This window comes from Sus scrofa, chromosome 3 (assembly GCF_054392235.1).
Source record: "Sus scrofa isolate SSC_HxYL_T2T_F1_AM1 chromosome 3, Sscrofa_HxYL_maternal_Yorkshire_Landrace_v2.0, whole genome shotgun sequence".
Lineage (NCBI taxonomy): Eukaryota > Metazoa > Chordata > Mammalia > Artiodactyla > Suidae > Sus > Sus scrofa.
The window spans coordinates 132389930-132409279 of record NC_139385.1 but is presented as its reverse complement, the minus strand read 5'-3'; the positions used below and the strand labels follow the sequence as shown (position 1 = coordinate 132409279).

Here is a 19350-nt window from a genome sequence, read left to right as displayed (position 1 = left end):
CTTTTCCCCTCAGTTCTTTTTTCATAATTTTAATTGAAACAGATGTTCATAATCATCAAAGGTCAGTAGCAACAATTTACTAAATATACCTTTTTTTGGAATAATATTCACTTTTTGCATACATTAAGATTGCCAGTGACTCGGCTCCCATTTTAGAAACCAAACCTTGTCCTCTGTATCTGTTTATCCAAATTTTGATTTCCAAATGTGAAGAAACATGAACATTTACTTACTTCCAAAAAAGAACTTCAGACACAGACTAAATCAAATTTAGGTATTTCCAAATACCCCATTTTGATAAACTAGAAAAGAAAAAGTAAGCAATCCAGTGTCTAAATAGACCCTCATGATTTATGCAATAAGCCAAATTCCTCTATGCTTGAACAGGAATAGTTAAGGGGCTCTGCTGTCGAATATTCCTATAGCCTTGGGAAAGTCCTATCTCCTCTGTGAGTCTTGGTTTCTTCCTTTAGAAAAGTGAGGAAATGTAACTCAATGAGCCTTACATTAACATTATAAATATCCATTAGTTCTATTTCTAACCTGGGGACAATGATTTGGACTCCCTTGTTCCAGACACTGTCTGTGTGTATAATACGTAGTTTAATGTCTCTTTTAGGGTGTTTTTTTCTTTTTCTTTTTAGGGCTGTACCCATGGTACATGGAGGTTCCCGGGCTAGGGGTTGAATCTGCACTGCAGCTGCTGGCCCCACACCACAACCACAGCAACACGGAATCCAAGCCGCGTCTGCGACCTACACCACAGCTCAAGGCAACGCCGCTGGATCCTTAACCCACCGAGCAAGGCCAGGGATTGAACCTGCAACCTCAAGGATACTAGTTGGGTTCGTTTCTGCTGAGCCACGATGGGAACTCCCTAACTTCTCGCTCTTTTAAACTATGCTACTTGGAATAAGTAACAGAACAACACAACTGAACAAGACCACAACCTGTAGAATGACGCTTAGCATATGGACGTGCTGCACAGGAAGCACAGTCTTTCTCATTGCAAATCAATTTACCTTTAAACACACAACTTGGGAATTCAAAGAATTCATGACAACCACAAGGAGAAAGGCAATGTCCACATGCTTCACCCTGGCCCTAAAAGGGGCAATGACTATGGCACGTAAAGTTTAAGTGAAATGTAAAACTTGCTCATTCTCAAAAAATGCTCGCTAGTGTTGACTGTGGTGCGTCATATTCTACGCACTGTGGGGAGGGTGCAGAGCAGGCTGAGAAGCGTCCTTGAAAGAAGCCAGTAGGAAAGAGGCCCTCCGTCTTTCCAAATCAGAAGTGTCCCTGTTGTTTTCACGATGGAACAAAATCCTGTTTTAAGCTTGAGGCAGGGAGGCAGAGAGAGTCCATCAAGAACTCTAAAGGTGGGTTTGCATTTTCAGAACAAACCTGGATGGATCTGGTGTGTTTCTACTGCGCTGTCCAGCAGAATTTTCTGGGATGACGGAAACATCTGTAACCTGCCTGGTCACGTGTGGCTGTCGAACACTTTGAGTTCAGCTAGTGTGACCGATGAACTGCATTTTTTCATTTTATTTCAATTAATTTAAATTTCATTTGCCACGTGTAGCTAGGAGTTACCATATCCGACAGTACAGCGCTGAAGCATTCACTTTTATGGCGCGCCCTTTTTTTTTTTTCCCCTAAATACTCTCCCTTTGTCTGTCTTAGGATCATGAAATGAAACCAGAGGACAGGGCCTGATGCTTCCACTCATCCATTCAACAAGAGGTGGGATCGAGCAAATTTCCTCCTATAGGACACCAACAGTGCCTGAAACCCTGAGAGAACCAAATTTTGCCCCAGAGAGAACATCCCCGGGTGCTAATAGGATGTCCTGGTGCCCTTAACCCCTGTGCTTGGTGAGTCCAAAGTGGAGCCAGGGAGGGATGGGGCCGTTCAGACTCCTCTGACTAAGTGAGGCTGGGGTGGGGTGAGGAGCTGGGGAGCGGGGGGCTTAGAAAGGCCCTTGGTGAAGATGTACCCATAGCAAAATGTCTTTGATCACCTAGTACATTCCCATATGCTCCCATAGCAAATTGTCCCATATGCACCCATAGCAAAACATCACGGATCACCTAGTACGGTCCCAGCACCATTCTTATGGTGGGAGACAAACGATAAACACACACACACACACACGTCTAATTGTGAGAACGATGAAGAAAACCACAGCAAGCAAAGAGGGATGGAGACTGATGGGATGCAGCAGTGGCTACAGGCTGGTTAGGTGACACTGATGTAAGACCCAAGTGAAGGAAATGAGCCACGTTGGCATTTGGGGCACTTAAGAAAAACCAACCTTCCAGCAGGATCATGGTTCTTTTTATAAATAAAATTTCGAAATCGGGCCAACAAGTGAACACCTTGTTATCTTCTTGTTTTAATCCTCACTGCTTGCTGGTGTAGATGGTGCAGGATCCTGAGGCCAGTCCGGCAGTATGGTTAGAATAAGTGTACCTATGCCCTCTGACCCAGCGTTCTCACTCCTAACTATATTGTCCCAGGAAGCTCTCACAGAGGCTGTACTTGTCCCAGGATGTCCGTGACAACTCTGTCTCTGCTGAGGGAACCAGAGGTGATCTAGTGGTTCACGACTAGAGGAATAGGCAGGGAAGTAAAGTGCAGTGGGTGCAGCCTCCGGCATACAGGGCATCAGCAGGAATCCAATGTACACACAGTCATATGAGCATTTTTAAAATGCTGAAAGGGAACAACCAACCCCAAAATTAATATGGAACCGCAAAAGACACAGAACCACCAAAGCAATCCTGAGGAACAAAAACCAAGCAGGAGGCATCACTCTCCCAGACTTCAGGCAATATTACAGAGCCACAGTCATCAAGACAGTGTGGTACTGGTACCAAAACAGACACACAGACCAATGGAACAGAATAGAGAACCCAGAAATAAACCCAGACACCTACAGTCAATTAATCTTCGACAAAGGAGGCAAGAATATAAAATGGGAAAAAGTCTTTTCAGCAAGAGTTTCTGGGAAACCTGGACAGCTGCATTTAAATCAATGAAACTGGAACACACCCTCACACCATGCACAAAAATCAACTCAAAATGGCTTAAAGACTTAAATGTAAGACAAGACATCATCAAACCCCTGGAAAAGAACACAGGCAAAACATTCTCTGACATCAACCTTACAAATGTTTTCTCAGGTCAGTCTCCCAAAGCAACAGAAATAAAAGCAAAAATAAACCAATCAGACCTATTCAAACTGACAAGTTTTTGCACAGCAAAGGAAACTATAAAGAAACCCCAAAAGACAACTTACAGATTGGGCGAAAATAGTTTCAAACGATGCAACTGACAAGGGCTTAATCTCTAGAATATACAAACAACGTACACAACTCAACAGCAAAAGAGCCAACAGCCCAATTGAAAAATGGGCAAAAGACCTGACAGACATTTCTCCAGAGAAGATATACAGATGGCTTTGGAGTTCCCGTCGTGGCTCAGTGGTTAACGAATCCGACTAGGAACCATGAGGTTGCAGGTTCGATCCCTGGCCTTGCTCATTGGGTTAAGGATCCGGCGTTGCCGTGAGCTGTGGTGTAGGTTGCAGACGCAGCTCAGATCCCACGTTGCTCTGGCGTAGGCCAGTAGCTACAGCTCTGATTCGACCCCTAACCTGGGAACCTCCATATGCCACGGGAGCAGCTCAAGAAATGGCAAAAAGATTAAAAAAAAAAAAAAAAGATACGCAGATGGCTAGCAAGCACATGAAAAAATGCTCAACATCACTGATTATTAGAGAAATGCAAATCAAAACTACTATGAGGTACCACCTCACACCAGTCAGAATGGTCATCATTAATAAGTCCACAAATAGCAAATGCTGGAGAGGGTGTGGAGACAAGGGAACCCTCCTGCACTGTTGGTGGGAATGTAAATTGGTACAACCACTATGGAAAACAGTATGGAGATAACTTAGAAAACTATACATAGAACTACCATATGACCCGGCAATCCTACTCTAGGGCATATATCCGGACAAAACTTTCCTTGAAAACGACACATGCACCCGCATGTTCATTGTAGCAATAATGAAACAACCTAAATGTCCATCAATAGATGATTGGATTAGGAAGATGTGGTATAGATACACAATGGAACACTACTCAGCCATAAAAAAGAATAAAACAATGCCATTTGCAACAACATGGATGGAACTAGAGACTCATACTAAGTGAAGTAAGTCAGAAAAAGAAAGACAAATATCATATGATATCACTTATATGAAATCCTGCTGTATAGTACTGAGAACTACATCTAGTCACTTATGATGGAGTATGATAATGTGAGAAAAAAGAATGTAAGCATGTATGGGTGACTGGGTCACCTTGCTGTACAGTAGAAAATTGACAGAACACTCTAAACCAGCTATAGTGGAAAAAATAAAAATTATTATAAAATCAAATTAAAAAAATAAAATGCTGAAAGGAGGATAAAAACAATAAAACCTATTGCAGAGTATAATACATAGAAATGAAAAATACATTTTCAGAGAAGCACACCAAAGGCACACAAAATAAACGGAAGCAACATGTTAGCATTGTTTCCGTGTGGAGTTCCCATTGTGGCTCAGTGGGTTAAAGACCTGAAATTGTCTCCATGAGGATGTGGGTTTGTTCCCTGGCATCACTCAGTAGGTTAAAGATCTGGCGTTGCGGAGTTCCCGTCGTGGCGCAGTGGTTAACAAATCCGACTAGGAACCATGAGGTTGCGGGTTCGGTCCCTGCCCTTGCTCAGTGGGTTCACGATCCGGCGTTGCCGTGAGCTGTGGTGTAGGTTGCAGACGCGGCTCGGATCCCACGTTGCTGTGGCTCTGGTGTAGGCTGGTGGCTACAGCTCCGATTCAACCCCTAGCCTGGGAACCTCCATATGCCGTGGGAGTGGCCCCAAAGAAATAGCAAAAAGACAAAAAAAAAAAAAAAAAAAAAAAAGATCTGGCGTTGCCCCCAACTGCAGAAGAGGTCATAGATGCAGCTGGGATCTATCTGGTGTTGCTATGGCTGTGGTTTAGGCCAGCAGCCACATCTCTGATTCCACCCCTAACCTGGAAATTTCCATATGCCCCAGGTGTGGCCATTTAAAAAAAAAAGGAATTGTTTCCGTGGACTGTACCACAACGTCTTATCCCCAAACACAGTGGCTTAAAATAGAAACAATCATTTTCTTATTTGTCAGGCTTATGTGGGTCAGGAACTTGAGAAGCTTCACCTGGTTGATTCTGGCTGGGGGGTCTCAGGCAGCTGCAGACACAGGATAGCTTGAGCTGAAAGAGGTCCTAGGGGCAGCTGGGAGCTGATAGAGCATCTCTCTTCTTCCAGCCTCAAGGCTTCTCCACATGGGCTCCTCTGTGCTTCCACGCAGCATGGCGGCCTCAGAGCGGTCATACCATTTACCTAGGGTTCAAGTCGCCAGTACAAGTATTCCTGCCAAGAAACTGGAAGTTTCATAGTCTTTTCTGACCTGTTGGAAGTCAGGAAGCAGCACTATTGGTCACAAGAAAGCCACAAACCTAGTCACAGTCAAGAAGGAAATTTGTCTCTATGTCTTGATAGGTTACTGGCAAGGTTCTAGAAGAACACCTGACAGGATTAATGTTGCTTGGAAAATAACACCACACTCTGCCCTGTAGCCACAATTCACGCCTCTTTCACATACAAAATGCACTTAACCCCTCCCAAGCAACCATTAGAGCCTCATACCATTGACCTTAGGGGCAGCTTGAGGCCCCAAATCTCATCATCTAAAGCCTCCATGATGGGGTTCGTCAGAGCCAGCCCACTGAGTACCATTCTTTTTGATCCCAAAGCCTGTGAGCCCAGTGGATAGTGGATAATTATTCTCCCCAACACACCCCAGGACACTGGGATGGCAAAGCATAATTGCAATAGACACTTTAAAAAAAAGGAAGAACCAGAAAGCTCACAGCAGCCTCTAGTTCGTAGCAATTCTGAAATTCAGCCATTCAGCCAGGTACACCTTAGAAGTTCCCTTTTTTTTTTTTTTTGTCTTATGAGGGCCACACCCCTTGGCATCTGGAAGTTCTCAGGGGTCTAATTAGAGCTGCAGCCGCTGGCCTACACCACAGCCAAAGCAACACCGGATCTGAGCCCTGTCTGCAACCTACACCACAGCTCACGGCAATGTCAGATCCTTAAACCACTGAGTGGGGCCAGGGATCATTGGTTTGGAGGGTCACTGCCTCCTAACCCCCGACACTGTTCAAGGGCCCAGTGTATTCTCCTCAGCAAGTTCCACTGCCTCTACATTTCCAGTCTGGACCCTTTTCTCCCCACCACTCTAATCCCAGTCACCATAACCTCTTACCTGGATCACTGCAAGAGCCTCCAGCTTGCCTCTTTCCATGTCTGCCCTACTCTAATCCAAACCTAAGCCACAGCGGTCGGAGGGCTTCTTTGAAGATGCTTACCAGACCTGGTCTGAAAACCTGCCCAAGACCTCAGTCTTGCTTCTGCCTGCCTCTGAACCTCATCCCACAGGCTCACCAAGCTCTTGGGCATGAAGTTCATTCTCACTTTAATGCCTTTGCGCTTATTTCCTCTGCCTTGAACTGTTAACCCTACATCTTTCCATAGCTCTTCTCTCACTCGTTCTGGGTCTCTGCTTAACCATTACTCTGCAGTCTTTCCTTAACACTTCGTCCAAAATGCCACTCCCCTCCCAACTCCTTACTCTGCTTTAGTATTCACAGCAATTACCATATGGCACTATGTTTCTCTAACTAGACTTTAAGGTCCATGAGGGCAGATTCCATATTACAGTAGGATTCCCAGTGCTTACAACAGTCACTAGTGGAGTTCCTATCACGGCTCGGGGGGTTAAGAACCCAACTAGTATCAGTGGGTTAAAGGATCCGTTGCTGCTGCAAGCTGCGGCATAGGTCAAGGATGCAGCTCAGATCTGGCGTTGCTATGGCTGTGGTGGAGGCCGGTGGCTATGGTTCCAATTCGACCCCTAACCTAGGAAACTACCTATGCTGTGAGTGCCATCCTAAAGACACACACACCCACAAAGTCAATAGCACATGGCAGGAACTCACTCATGTTAACGAATTACTCTTTATATCCTTAAACTGAAGTAAAACTAGGCAGCAAAATGATTAGTGAGTATTCTTACGCCGCTTTAGTTCCTATGGATTCTATCCAGAGCCCTAGCCAAAATGTAATAGGCCAGGTATCAATATTATATATAATTAAGCAAATTTCATTTACTGACTCAAAGAAACAACTGACTTAAAGAACAAAACATGTTCCAGTTAAAAAACATAGGCATTTAGTTCATGAAATACTCCTAACTGCTTAAACTTTTGGAACTCTTAAGTTTCAAATTAATTCTTCTGAAAATCTAAGTTAGGCAAAATATAGGCCTCTATGTAGATGAATAAACAAGTCATAAATCTCACCAGGAAAGTGACTCAGGATGTAATAATTTGTACTCATTTGTACCACATCTAACTTGTACTCAGAAAACTTAATCAGGCACTCTGGGTCACTTGTTTTTCACCATAGTCAGCAACAACTCTGATCCAATTTGTGAGTCCCAAGCAATAAAATGGGGACATTTTGATCTCTCTCTCTCTCCACATGTATGTGTGTATGTATAATTTACCCAGCCCAGACATTCTGAAGATATGCAAAAAGGCACCAGGGGATGAGAGTAAGGGAGGAGGGGAACTGTGGAAAGTACTTAAGAAGGCGATGCCTGAATCTTTAGTGTTGATTATCAGTATGAGTGACAGTATCATTTACATTTTGGCTTACTAAAACTAATTACATTTTGAGAATGATTTTAATCATGTCCACTCCAAAGACCTAAGAAGATAGGATTTAAGAGCTTTTCTTCCTCGTTTCGCAGGACTCAGTTCAGGCAAAGCTATCCAGATTAGAAAGCAGGAGTGGAAGAGTGTATGAGGAATTCAAGTCACTATTCACAAACAGGCTCAATTTTGTCAGTATCTTCCCCAATTCACAAAAGCATGAACTTAAATGCATACAAATTTAAAGCTTTATTTTAGAAGTTAAACATATTTCAAAAAAGCAATCTTTGTATTCTAATTAATATAACCATTAATTAGAATATTGAGGATATTTTCACTTATGATAGTTGAAACCAAAATTTTTTGAGGCCAAAGCAATGAATAATCTTCAGCTCAACAAGAGATGCTTGGCTACCTGAGGATTCTATTTCCCATTCTGTATAAAGAACAACATTCAAAAACTATCACAAAAATTCAGACACCGAAATTATTTAGCTAATAAAAGTTTATGCATTTGGTATACTCTATTTCTTTTTTATATGAAAAAGCACATGTATGTTAAAATAGTTTTGATACAAATGAATTATAAATGTAAAAAAATCAGACTTTGTATTGTAAATGGAGGATGTTTAAAACATTCAGCACACATTTCCTCTTTCTGTAAATTTTTAATTTAGAAAAGCACAAGTTTTTGGACTTCACATCTGCCAACTGATCTCAACTTAAGACTAAATTAGACTCCTTCCCCTCATCAAAAACAAAATCCAGTTTTTCTCCATAACTATAAGTGCCGCTGCTTTTAAAATACTGCCTTTTTCTTAAAATACTTTCTTTTCAATTTCATAAATATTTATTGCTAGCAATATAGCAATTCTTCTTGTTGGGTATTCATGTCTTTTTAAAAAGGTTAGCACTACTCCTAGTATCAAACATAGAGAATACAAACACGAGTTCGACTCATACTTTCTTTAAAAAAAAGTTCATAAATACCACTGCTTGCAACAGGCTATATTTCATCATTCTAAGAAGCACACTTCTTAACTCTAACTCAGGATGTGTCTTATAACTGACATAAGCTCACCATCAGCAGCTGGGCCTTTGGCTCCCAGCTACTTCTCTGGTCCAGGGGGGCACTGCTTCCGCTGCTATTTTTCCAGCCCTTCTTCTCAGCTTGGTCTGCACAGTCCCTCTGGCCAGTGCCCTCTCTCAACTAAGCCAGAGCTTGGGAGGCCTTGGATTGCAAACTGAGGGACTTTAAAAGCAGGCCAGCATGCTGCAGGCCAGGGTGCACAAGTGTGTCATAACCCAGTTCCAACAGGGATGTGACACTTAGCTGGGTGGGCGATGGACTGAGAGAAAGGCACTGTCGCAGAGCTGGCAGTGCTTTAGTGTTCTGAGAAAGTGCCTTATAAAGGGAGAGCATCTTAAATGTGATGAAACACAGTAACTAAAACTACAGCTCAGTCTGTAGCTTCATCTCCAGGGTTCAAGGTGATCTGTGCAGTCTGACCAAAGTTCTTACAGTCCTGTGTAGACCCCTCATCATTAATAGGCACAAAACAGACACCAAATTCACTGTAAGCTGGTCCTCATGCCCAGCCCGCATGTGCACTGCCCCACCCCTGCAATGAGAATAATGTCATATTCTGGAAAAGCAAAACTAAATATAACCAAGTGCTCAAACTTTTATTTTAATTCTTACAAAATACTATAGAAATGAACCCAAACTAAACAGATATGTACATGTACATTATGTACAAAATTTTAAACTTCTGAAAAAGAATCTATAAAATAGATGGTTAAAATAAAAAACAAACAAACTTAAAAAGATTTAAAACCAGGACTATGAAATTGATTTTCTCAAAGTAAAGTAATAGTAATTTTAAATTGCTGGTTGTGGTTGATCTTCTAGGCTTATTTACATGTTTCATTATGGTTGGATATATATAGGAGTTTCTTTTACTTTAGAATATCTTCGGTTTCAGTTTACTTCATCAGATAGTCCCGAGTGTTTTTCCCTTTACACATCTTTCTATATGAGGATATGGCACATGAAGTCACAAATCAACTCCGGTCTTCTTCTTCCTCTTGAGACACAGGTCGGAAAGGCAACGTAGTTTGTCCTCTTTCAGGATCAGACATTCGAAGAATTCTAATCAGTTTACTTGGTGGAAGTGAACTAAAGGAAGCAAAATTAATTATTCCAATCTCCAAGGAAATTTTTTCACATTAAAAAAATTTCTGGGAGTTCCCATCATGGTTCAGCTGTAACGAACCTGACTAGAATCCATGAAGACACAGGTTCAATCCCTGGCCTCACTCAGTGGATTAAGGATCTGGTGTTGCCATGAGCTGTGGCAGACGTGGCTTGGATCCCCCATTGCTCTGGCTGTGGCATAGGCCAGCAGCTGCAACTCCGATCTGACCCCTAGCCTGGGAACTTCCCTATGCCACAGGTGTGGCCCTAAAAAGACCAAAAAAAGTAAAACTATCTCATGAAAATATAAATCTGAATGGCTGTGATCTGCTAATAGAGGGATATGTCTAATAACTGGAATTCTAGGAGAAATATAATTTGCAATAAGGAAATAATTTGTTTTCATTAAAAAAAATTACCTTCCTGCTAAATGCCATGGGTTTTCAGTTTGGAGGAAAAAGAAAATAATAGAGATTTATATATGAACTATTTCTAACCCTTATTCTTTTTGTCTAGCCAGGAAGGAATCACTTGGATATTTCCAGCCACAGTAAATTCCCATGTGATCAAGTGACCACTTCAGAGACAGAATCTCAACCTCAAGTGACACAGAGCCTGACTGACACCTTAGAGATACCCAATAAATGCTGACTAACTTCAGGGTAGAGTTCTTTATTTAAAGACTGGTACCTGTGAGTCACCAGGAAGAGTTAAGACTAGGGAATTCATGAATTGTTTCTTTCGTCTAGTAGAATTACTAGAATTACATTGGGTGGTTATGATAACCACAGAAGTCAGATTCAAAACGTAAGTATTAACAAGTCAGTAATCATATTCAAATGAACTTGCCTCTGTTATTACAGGAGAACACACAAAATTTTAAACATCTAATAAGGAAAAGGTACCTTAAATCTCTGGAACTAGTTTTGGGCTAATTTTTCTTTTACTGGTCATTTATGCAATTGCACTTTTAAAAATGAAGATTATGGAGTTCCCGTCGTGGCACAGCAGAAGTGAATCCAACTAGGAACCATGAGGTTGCGGGTTCAATCCCTGACCTTGCTCAGTGGGTTAAGCATCTGGCACTGCTGTGAGCCGTGGTGTAGGTTGGCAGCTGTGGCTCCGATTGGACCCCTAGCCTGGGAACCTCCATATGCCGTGGGTGTGGCCCTAAAAAGCAAAGATAAAGATTATAAAACATGCGTTTCCCCCTTTTATATACCCGACACATATATATGTGTATATATTCACAGCAGAGTTTTACAAAGTTACCTCATGCTTTGAGGAGTAAGCAAGATAAACTGTCTGAAGCGCTGGGAATCTGCCATCTTGAGTATCATGTCCATGGCAATTCTCCGGTTAACCATATCCTGGGGAACAGAGGCACAAGTCAGAGTGGCTGCCGTGTCAATCATGCTCTCATGAGAGCAGATTCTGCTGGTTATTACAAACCCCCTGAATTTTTATCCAGGGATCATCCACCATCCCATCTATGATGCCAAGCAATTCAAACAGGGAAGGATAATACCTAAAATAATTAGTGGAAAATAACTGAATTACAAATTATCTTCCAGGTAATTTCTATAGTCAAAGTATTTTTTTTTTGTTTGTTTGTTTTTGTCTTTTTTTGCTATTTCTTGGGCCGCTCCTGCGGCATATGGAGGTTCCCAGGCTAGGGGTTGAATCGGAGCTGTAGCCACAGGCCTACGCCAGAGCCACAGCAACGCGGGATCCGAGCCGCGTCTGCAACCTACACCACAGCTCACGGCAACACCAGATCGTTAATCCACTGAGCAAGGGCAGGGACCGAACCCGCAACCTCATGGTTCCTAGTCGGATTCGTTAACCACTGCGCCACGACGGGAACTCCCAAAGTATTTTTAAATATAGTTCCCTGCCTCAAATATATTTAACAGTTAATCAGGAAATAGTCAAAAGATACAACTAGATGTTACAGAATAAATCAAACTTGCACAGTAATAGTTACTCAAGAGAACAGCATCAAAAGTGACTAGCTTCAAACCTATTAAATTGAGCCTCTCCAGTATTCCCTCAATGATTAAGGTGCTGTAAAAACTCTGTCCTCCTTCGCACCCTCTATGGTGTGTGCAATGTGAACCAATGTGATCTTCCGACCAGGGAGCAGGATGAAAGCCTGGGGGAGTGGACAGCAAACAATAACAACAAGCAAGAGGAGAGGAAGGAGCAGAGGGGATTTTAGATGAGGAAGAGACAGAGGGCAGACAATGTGTAACAAGGAAAGAAGAATCACAGACCACTGGTTTCACAGGTCTTGGGGTTGGGAGTGGTAATCTGCCACTAATCCAGGAAAAGAAAGACTTTGAGTGGAAAACAAGTTCCGTCTGAGACAGGCTGAGCATGACATGTGGTTTGCTCATCAGGTGATGTTTAGCAGGCAGCTGGGCACATGGGTCTAGAGGGCAGCAGAATGAGATGCTCAGACTTGGTGGGTACCCAAATGCAGGCAGTAGACTTTGGGACTGCGTGCATGTGTGTGTGTGGAGGCGGGGTGAGTGGAGTAGGTAGAATATGATATCCAAGAACATTAACAACAAAGACGACCGCAAACATTTAAAGGTGCCTGGATTAGGGGAGGCGGACTGGCATGCTGGGAACAAAGAGAAGTGTGAAATGGGTAAGAAGGCACAGTTTGAGGGCTGGAAGATAAGTCTGTGGTGCCAAATCCTTTAAAGAATTCAAGTTCATTGATGATTTTTGCTAAACAAGTTTTGCTCGAGTATTGCCGTCTAAACCCAGATGACAGCAGGTTTAGTAACGAATGAGGCAGGAAGAGGTAAGGAGAATGATGAACAGCAAAGCGGGAGGACTTTCCATGTGCCTGCACACAGAAGCACATTTCCCAGAGCACCTCACTGGAGCCTCACTCTAAGCCTATGGGGTGGGTGATTCATAATCTTATTTTATAGACGCAGAACCTGAGGCCCAAAGGAGAACAGACACTTTATCCAAAGTCACTTGGATAACTGTGACAGAGGCAGGTTAATCTTCAGTTCTTTAACTTTCAAGTCCAATGTTCTTGCTCCCCCTTCTTTTGAAAAGTGTGGCTGTGCAACATGGGAGAGAACAAACTGGTGAGTGGTGAGAGCTGAAGCCAGGGTGGTGAGCTGGTTATACTTCCATGTTAAAACGGAAGAGGGAAATAAACTAGAGAAAAGGCTGAAATCTAGGACAGGGTCCCTGACAGTGTGCAAAGAATGGTAATTTTCTAGTTCTTCTCTACACTTAACACAGGCGAAGTGTCAGAGCAGGATCTTTTCTATTACGGGTAAAACTAATTCCTTCCCTAATTTGTATCCCAAACAATCAAAAAAAATTAAGAGAATTTAAAAGTTAACACTACCATGTAGACATCAAACTCATCCAGGCATCTGAAAGGAGATTCGGCAATGGACCAAAGAGAAAGAATGAAGCAAACCGTGGAAAAAGAACGTTCACCGCCAGATAAAGACCTCATGTCATTGAAAGCGGCTTTGCTTCCCTCTCCAGGCTGAACCTTGAATGAGTAAACAAAAAACAAAGTATAGAAAATCAGATTAATTTATTTACAAAAAAGATTAGCTAGCAATAGAAGGATGGATTTATAGTAAAAACAAACAAAACAAAATCACGTGGTGATGTGAAAATGACATCTATTCCATTTAAAATATTTTACAGTAAAACACTGAGCTGTGTAGGTGGGTTTTTGTTTTATTATAACATAATCAAATTGAAAACATTTCCTCACCATAACCAGATCTAACATAAATCTACCAAAATTCGAAAGGCTTAATAATAAAAGTGCCAATGTTTGGCAAAGGTTAGTGATCAAAATAAGTTATTTAAACTAGTTTTCCCATTATAGTTTTTTCCCCCCTCTCTAGCTTTATTGAGATAAAACTGGCATATAACATTGTTTAAGGTACACGGCATAATTTGAAATACATATACACAATGATTACCACAATGAGGTTAGTTAACACATCCATCAACTCACATAACTACCTTTTTGGGGGGTTGGTGGTGAGCATTTTTGAGATCTACTCTCTGAGCAACTTTCAAATGCACAATATAGTATTTGTACCGGCATAAAAAGAAACAAAGACTGATGGAAGAGAACCAAAAGCCCAGAAATAAATTCATGTATATACAGTCAACTAATATTTGACAAAGGAGCCAAGATACACAACAGGGAAAGGACAGTCTCTTGGATAAATTGTGCTGGGAAAACTGGATACCCACATGCAAAAGAATGAAACTGGATTCCTATCTTACACCACTCGAAAATCAGCTCAGACTGGATTAAAGACTTAAACAGAAGACCTAAAATTGTAAAACTCCTAGAAGAAAATATAAGAAAAGATCTATTTACCTTAAATACCTTGTACCCTATGATCATCCTTACCCATCTCCTCTATCCCCTCACTGCTGGCAAATACCATTCTACTCTGTTTCCATGAGTTTGGCTTTTCTAGATTTCACACATAAGTGAGATCATACTCTATTTGTCTTTGTCTGACTGACTTCACTTAGCAATGCCTTCAGGATTCATCCATGTTGTTGCAGTCGGCAGGATTTCCTTCTTTTTCTTATGGCTGAATAGTAATCCATTGTGTGTGTATGCACATATATGCACACATATTCATATATGACATACACACACCACATTTTCTTTACCCATTCATGTGTCAACCGACACTTGGGTTGTTTCTATGTCCTGGCTATTGTAAATAATGCTACAGTGAACATAGGGGTGCAGCAATCACTGAGATAGTGACTTTATTTCCTTTGGATATACATACAGAATTGCTGAATGACATGGTAGTTCTAGTTTTAATTTGCTGAGGAACCGCCATACTGTTTTCCATAGTGTCCACACCAATCTTATATTCCCAGTGACAGCAAACAGAGGTTCCCCTTCCTTCAAATCCTTGCCAGCATTTGTTTTCTCTTTTGGACAATAGCCCTTCTAGCAGGTGTGAGGTGATATCTCATTGTGGTTTTGCTGATCATGAGTGACGGTGAACACCTTCTCATGTACCTGTTGGCCATCTGTCTTCTTTGGAAAAATGTCATTCAGGTTCTTCGCCAATTTTAAAATTGGATTGTTTGTTTTGCTATTGAGTTGTATGAGTTCCTTATGTATTTTGGATATTAACTCTCTATCAGATACATGGTTTGCAAATATTTCCTCCTATTCTGTAGGCTGCCTTTTTTTTTTTTTTTTCTTTGGTCTTTTCAGGTCCTCACCCGTGGCACATGGAAGTTCCCAGGCTACGGGTGGAATTGGAGCTACAGCTGCCAGCATATACCACGGACACATACACACAGGATCCAAGCCGCATCTGGGACCTACACCACAGCTCATGGCAACACTGGATCCTTAACCCACTGAGCGAGGCCAGAGAATGAACCTGTATCCTCATGGATACTAGTCAGATTCATTAACTGCGGAGCCACAATGGACCTCCCTGTAGGGTGCCTTTTTATCAATTCTTTTGGTGAGCAAAGGCTTTTTAGTTTGATGTAGTTCTACTTGTCTATTTTTGCTTTAGTTGCTTGTGCTTTTCAAAGCCAAAAATATTATTGACAAGACCAATGTCAAGGATCTTCTTTCTTATGTTTTCTTCTGGGAGTCTTATGGTTTAAGTCCTTAATCCATTTCAAGTAGACTTTTATGAGTGGTTCTAAGACAGAGATCCAGAGTTCCCGTCATGGCTCAGTGGTTAATGAATCCGACTAGGAACCATGAGGTTGCAGGTTTGATCCCTGGCCTTGCTCAGTGGGTTAAGGATCTGGCGTTGCCGTGAGCTGTTGTGTAGGTCACAGATGCAGCTCGGATCCCACATTGCTGTGGCTCTGGCATAGGCCGGCAGCCACAGCTCTGATTAGACCCCTAGCCTGGGAATCTCCATATGCCGTGGGTGTGGCTACAGAGAAGACCAAAAAAAAAAGAGACAGAGATCCAGTTTTCTCAACACAACTTACTGAGGAGACTATCCTTTCCCCCATAATATGTTCTTGGCTCCTTTGTCAAATATTAGTTAGCCTTATATGCACAGGCTTATTTCCGGGCTCTTGATTCTGTTCCACTGGTCTATGTGTTTATTTTTATGCCAGTAGTTCACTGTTTTGATTGCTACAACTTAGTAACAAAGTTTGAAATCAGGACATGTGAAGCCTCCAGCTCGTTCTTTTTTCTCAGGATTGCTTTAGTTATTAGGGTCTTTTGAGGTTATGTATGAATTTTAGGATTGTTTTTTCTTTCTGTGAACAATGCCTTTGGAATCTAGATAGGGACAGCACCGAATCTACAGATAGCTTTGACAATATGGGCATTTTAACAGTTAATTCTTCTGATTCATATACAAGGGTTATCTTTCCATTCATTTTTATTTTTAATTTCTTTCATCAATGTCTTATAGTTTTCACTGTATAGATCTTTCATTTCTTTAAATTTATTCCTAAATATTTCATTGTTTTTGATGCTACTGTAAATGGGATTTTTTTTGTCACATTTTTAAGTGCCAAGATAACCTTTCATTACTTGAATTATAGTGACATCTAGTGGTTAAACTGCTTTAAAATTAATTACTGAAAGTCAAAAGATATAGGACCAACTTAAAACAGGCTCTCACGTGGCCAAAAAACAGCAGCAATGAATTGAAATGCATAAATTTAAAAAATTTCTTGAGGAGTTCCCACTGTGGCTCAGAGGGTTAAGAACTCGACAGTCTCCATGAGAATGAGGGTTTGATCCTGGGCCTTGCTCAGTGGGTTAAGGATCTGGCATTGGTGCAAGATGCAGCATAGGTCACAGAAGCAGCTCAGATCAGGTGTAGCAATGGCTGTGGCGTAGGCCTGCAGCTGCAGCTCTAATTCGACCCTTAGCCTGGGACCTTCCATATGCCACTGCATGTGGCCATAAAAAGAATAAGTAAATAAAAATAAGTGAGTGATCATGGGAACAATAAAAAAAGCGATTAGTGAGATAATGCTTTTATATGATTTCCTGAGAACACAGTATAAATGAACTTGGAAGGAATTCTATTTCATTTTGACAGAATTCCAGATTTTTTATACACACACACACACACACACACACGCGCGCGCGTGCACGCTCAGGGTGAAAAAACAGAGTACCAACCAGTTTTATCATGTGTTTTAACAGACACATTCTACAAACAACTATTTGAAAAGTTATATGGTTCTCAAATGAGCATTTGCTTATTTTTTAATCTTCTAAGGGTTATTTAAAAAAACTCTGAATTTAAACTTAACACTGAAATTTTATATTTACCATCAAAGTCTGAATCCTCTATGAAAATCCAAGTGAAAAGGCAACATTAACATAAGCAGCAAAACGCCAAGCCAAACCAACTCAACACAAAAAAAAGTCATCATAAAAGAACCAAGTTACAGAATGCAGTCTTTTGCACCAAAACTGCATTTTTCTATCAGTCTAATAAATGAAGCCCCAGATAAATCATGGAGATCTAAATTTGCTCCCTGGTTCTATTGGTAAATCTATCATGGGACTTCAGGCTCAGTTTTCTTGTTTGTAAAATGAAGACTACCTAACTTAAAAATTCTTAATGTAATAATATTCTTTTGATTAATGGGGACATTGATGGTTTCAGTTGTCTTGTATTGCTACAGTTCTAGAAACAGATTATCCAAACACCTAATACTTTTTTTTTCATTTTTATTAAAAAAACACAAAGCTTAGGTGTTCAGTTTAAATAACTTTGACATGTACATACACACACACATACATCCAAGTAACTATTTCTCAGATGAAGACAGAACATTTCTAGCATCTCAGCAGATTCCCTGTATCCTCTCCCAGTCACTACCAACTCCTAAAAGGTAACCACTATTATGACTTTAATCACCGTAGATGAATTTTACTGGTTTCTAAATAGTTCTGAAAAGTGGAATTGTTTTAATAGACCCTGCAAGACAGGTTTCCAGATTAGTTCTGCAATATTATACTTCTGTTAGCAAGGAATGAACCTTAAAAATCCACACACTCAGGAACACAAGGTATTATCAGTCTTGCTGATTTTGGTCAGGCTAACAGGAGTGTGATAGTAATTTATTATGGTACAAACTTGCATTTCTCTGATGATCACTGATACTGAGTACTTTTTCAGGTGCCTACTGGCCACTTGGTGTATTAATGAAGTTCCTTGGTATATTAATAAGTTAAAATTTATCTAATTTTAAATGCACTGCCATTCTTTTTCTTAATTATTATTATCTTTAAAAAATGTTAGATATGTATCCTTTTTTGTATATGTGTGTTGCAAACTATTACTTATTCTAAGTATTAAAACGGAAGTATAATATTTATGACAACTAAAAGTACTAAGCAAATATTCGAAAAGTTTATTTAGTGGGTAGTTGCTCTTGACATACTGACTACATGATTTTTAACGCTATATCCCACACTTCCTCCTTTAATTGCATGTGACTATGAAAGAATCTGCACGCAGAGACTCACAAAGTTGAAAGTGGTGGCTTTGTTTCTACAGAAGGGGCTAAATATAAGAATACCTTTCAAAATAAGCGGTACAAAGACAATCACGTGGGGTAGAATATTCACTGAGAATTTTTTTCTTGGTTTCCTATAGTGAGACCAGAGAATATGGACTTTCTATAATGTCTCACATAAATGCTGTAAGGATTATAAGAAAGAATGAGTGGCATGAAAATAAAAGGTAAATATCTGTCAATGAAAACAAAATTCCTAATTATCAGCATAAGAAAATAATGAAGTTGTATGGAAAAAAAAAAAAAAAAAAAGCTAAACTAGTAACTTCAGTCAGTAAAATTATTTAAATTTTGAATACTCGGCAAATACTATCTTAACAATAGGTTCTTCTATTTTCCCAATGACAACAGGGGTAAAAACTTACCCATCTATCATCAAAAAGAAAGGCGGCAGCTAATTCCCCAAATGATTAAATGCAAAGAGTTAGGATACTTACTGATATAGTAAGAGTTTCATTCTTGTGGTCAAAATTCATTTTTCCACAATAGGCCCGCTGAGATAATAAGTTGTCAAAGTATAATTTGCATCGTAAAGTCAAACACCTTGAAAAAAGAAATTGGGAACATTAAGAAGAATACAAAGATACCGAACTGTATATTCATCATGATCTTTTAAACAGCAATGTAAGACCGGACGAATATATGCCAAGATGTTAACATTGGGTGAATTTTAGGTGATTTTTGCCCATGTCTTTATATTTTGTTCATGTCTCCACATTTCTACCACCCCATTTCCTTTTATAATAAACATAAAGTA

General features: G+C 40.5%; 1 protein-coding gene across 5 annotated transcripts in view; it reads right to left on the bottom strand.

The window, feature by feature from the left end:
• Window positions 1-8052: 8052 nt before the first annotated feature.
• SMC6 (structural maintenance of chromosomes 6) overlaps window positions 8053-19350 on the bottom strand; it is a 73583-nt gene continuing 62285 nt past the window's right edge. For 3 of the 5 annotated variants that reach the window (XR_014839790.1, XR_014839787.1, XR_014839788.1), the window contains 4 exons: window positions 19031-19136; window positions 13402-13554; window positions 11292-11389; window positions 9484-10001 (listed from right to left, as the gene is read on the bottom strand). Coding sequence is in view for 1 of the 5 variants with exons in the window: in XM_003125342.5 (XP_003125390.1) it covers window positions 9887-10001; window positions 11292-11389; window positions 13402-13554; window positions 19031-19136 (472 nt within the window). In the remaining 4 variants the exon portion in view is untranslated. Of the gene's footprint in view, window positions 10002-11291; window positions 11390-13401; window positions 13555-19030; window positions 19137-19350 lie in introns of all 5 variants that reach the window. The other 2 variants (XR_014839789.1, XM_003125342.5) reach the window with 1 other exon arrangement.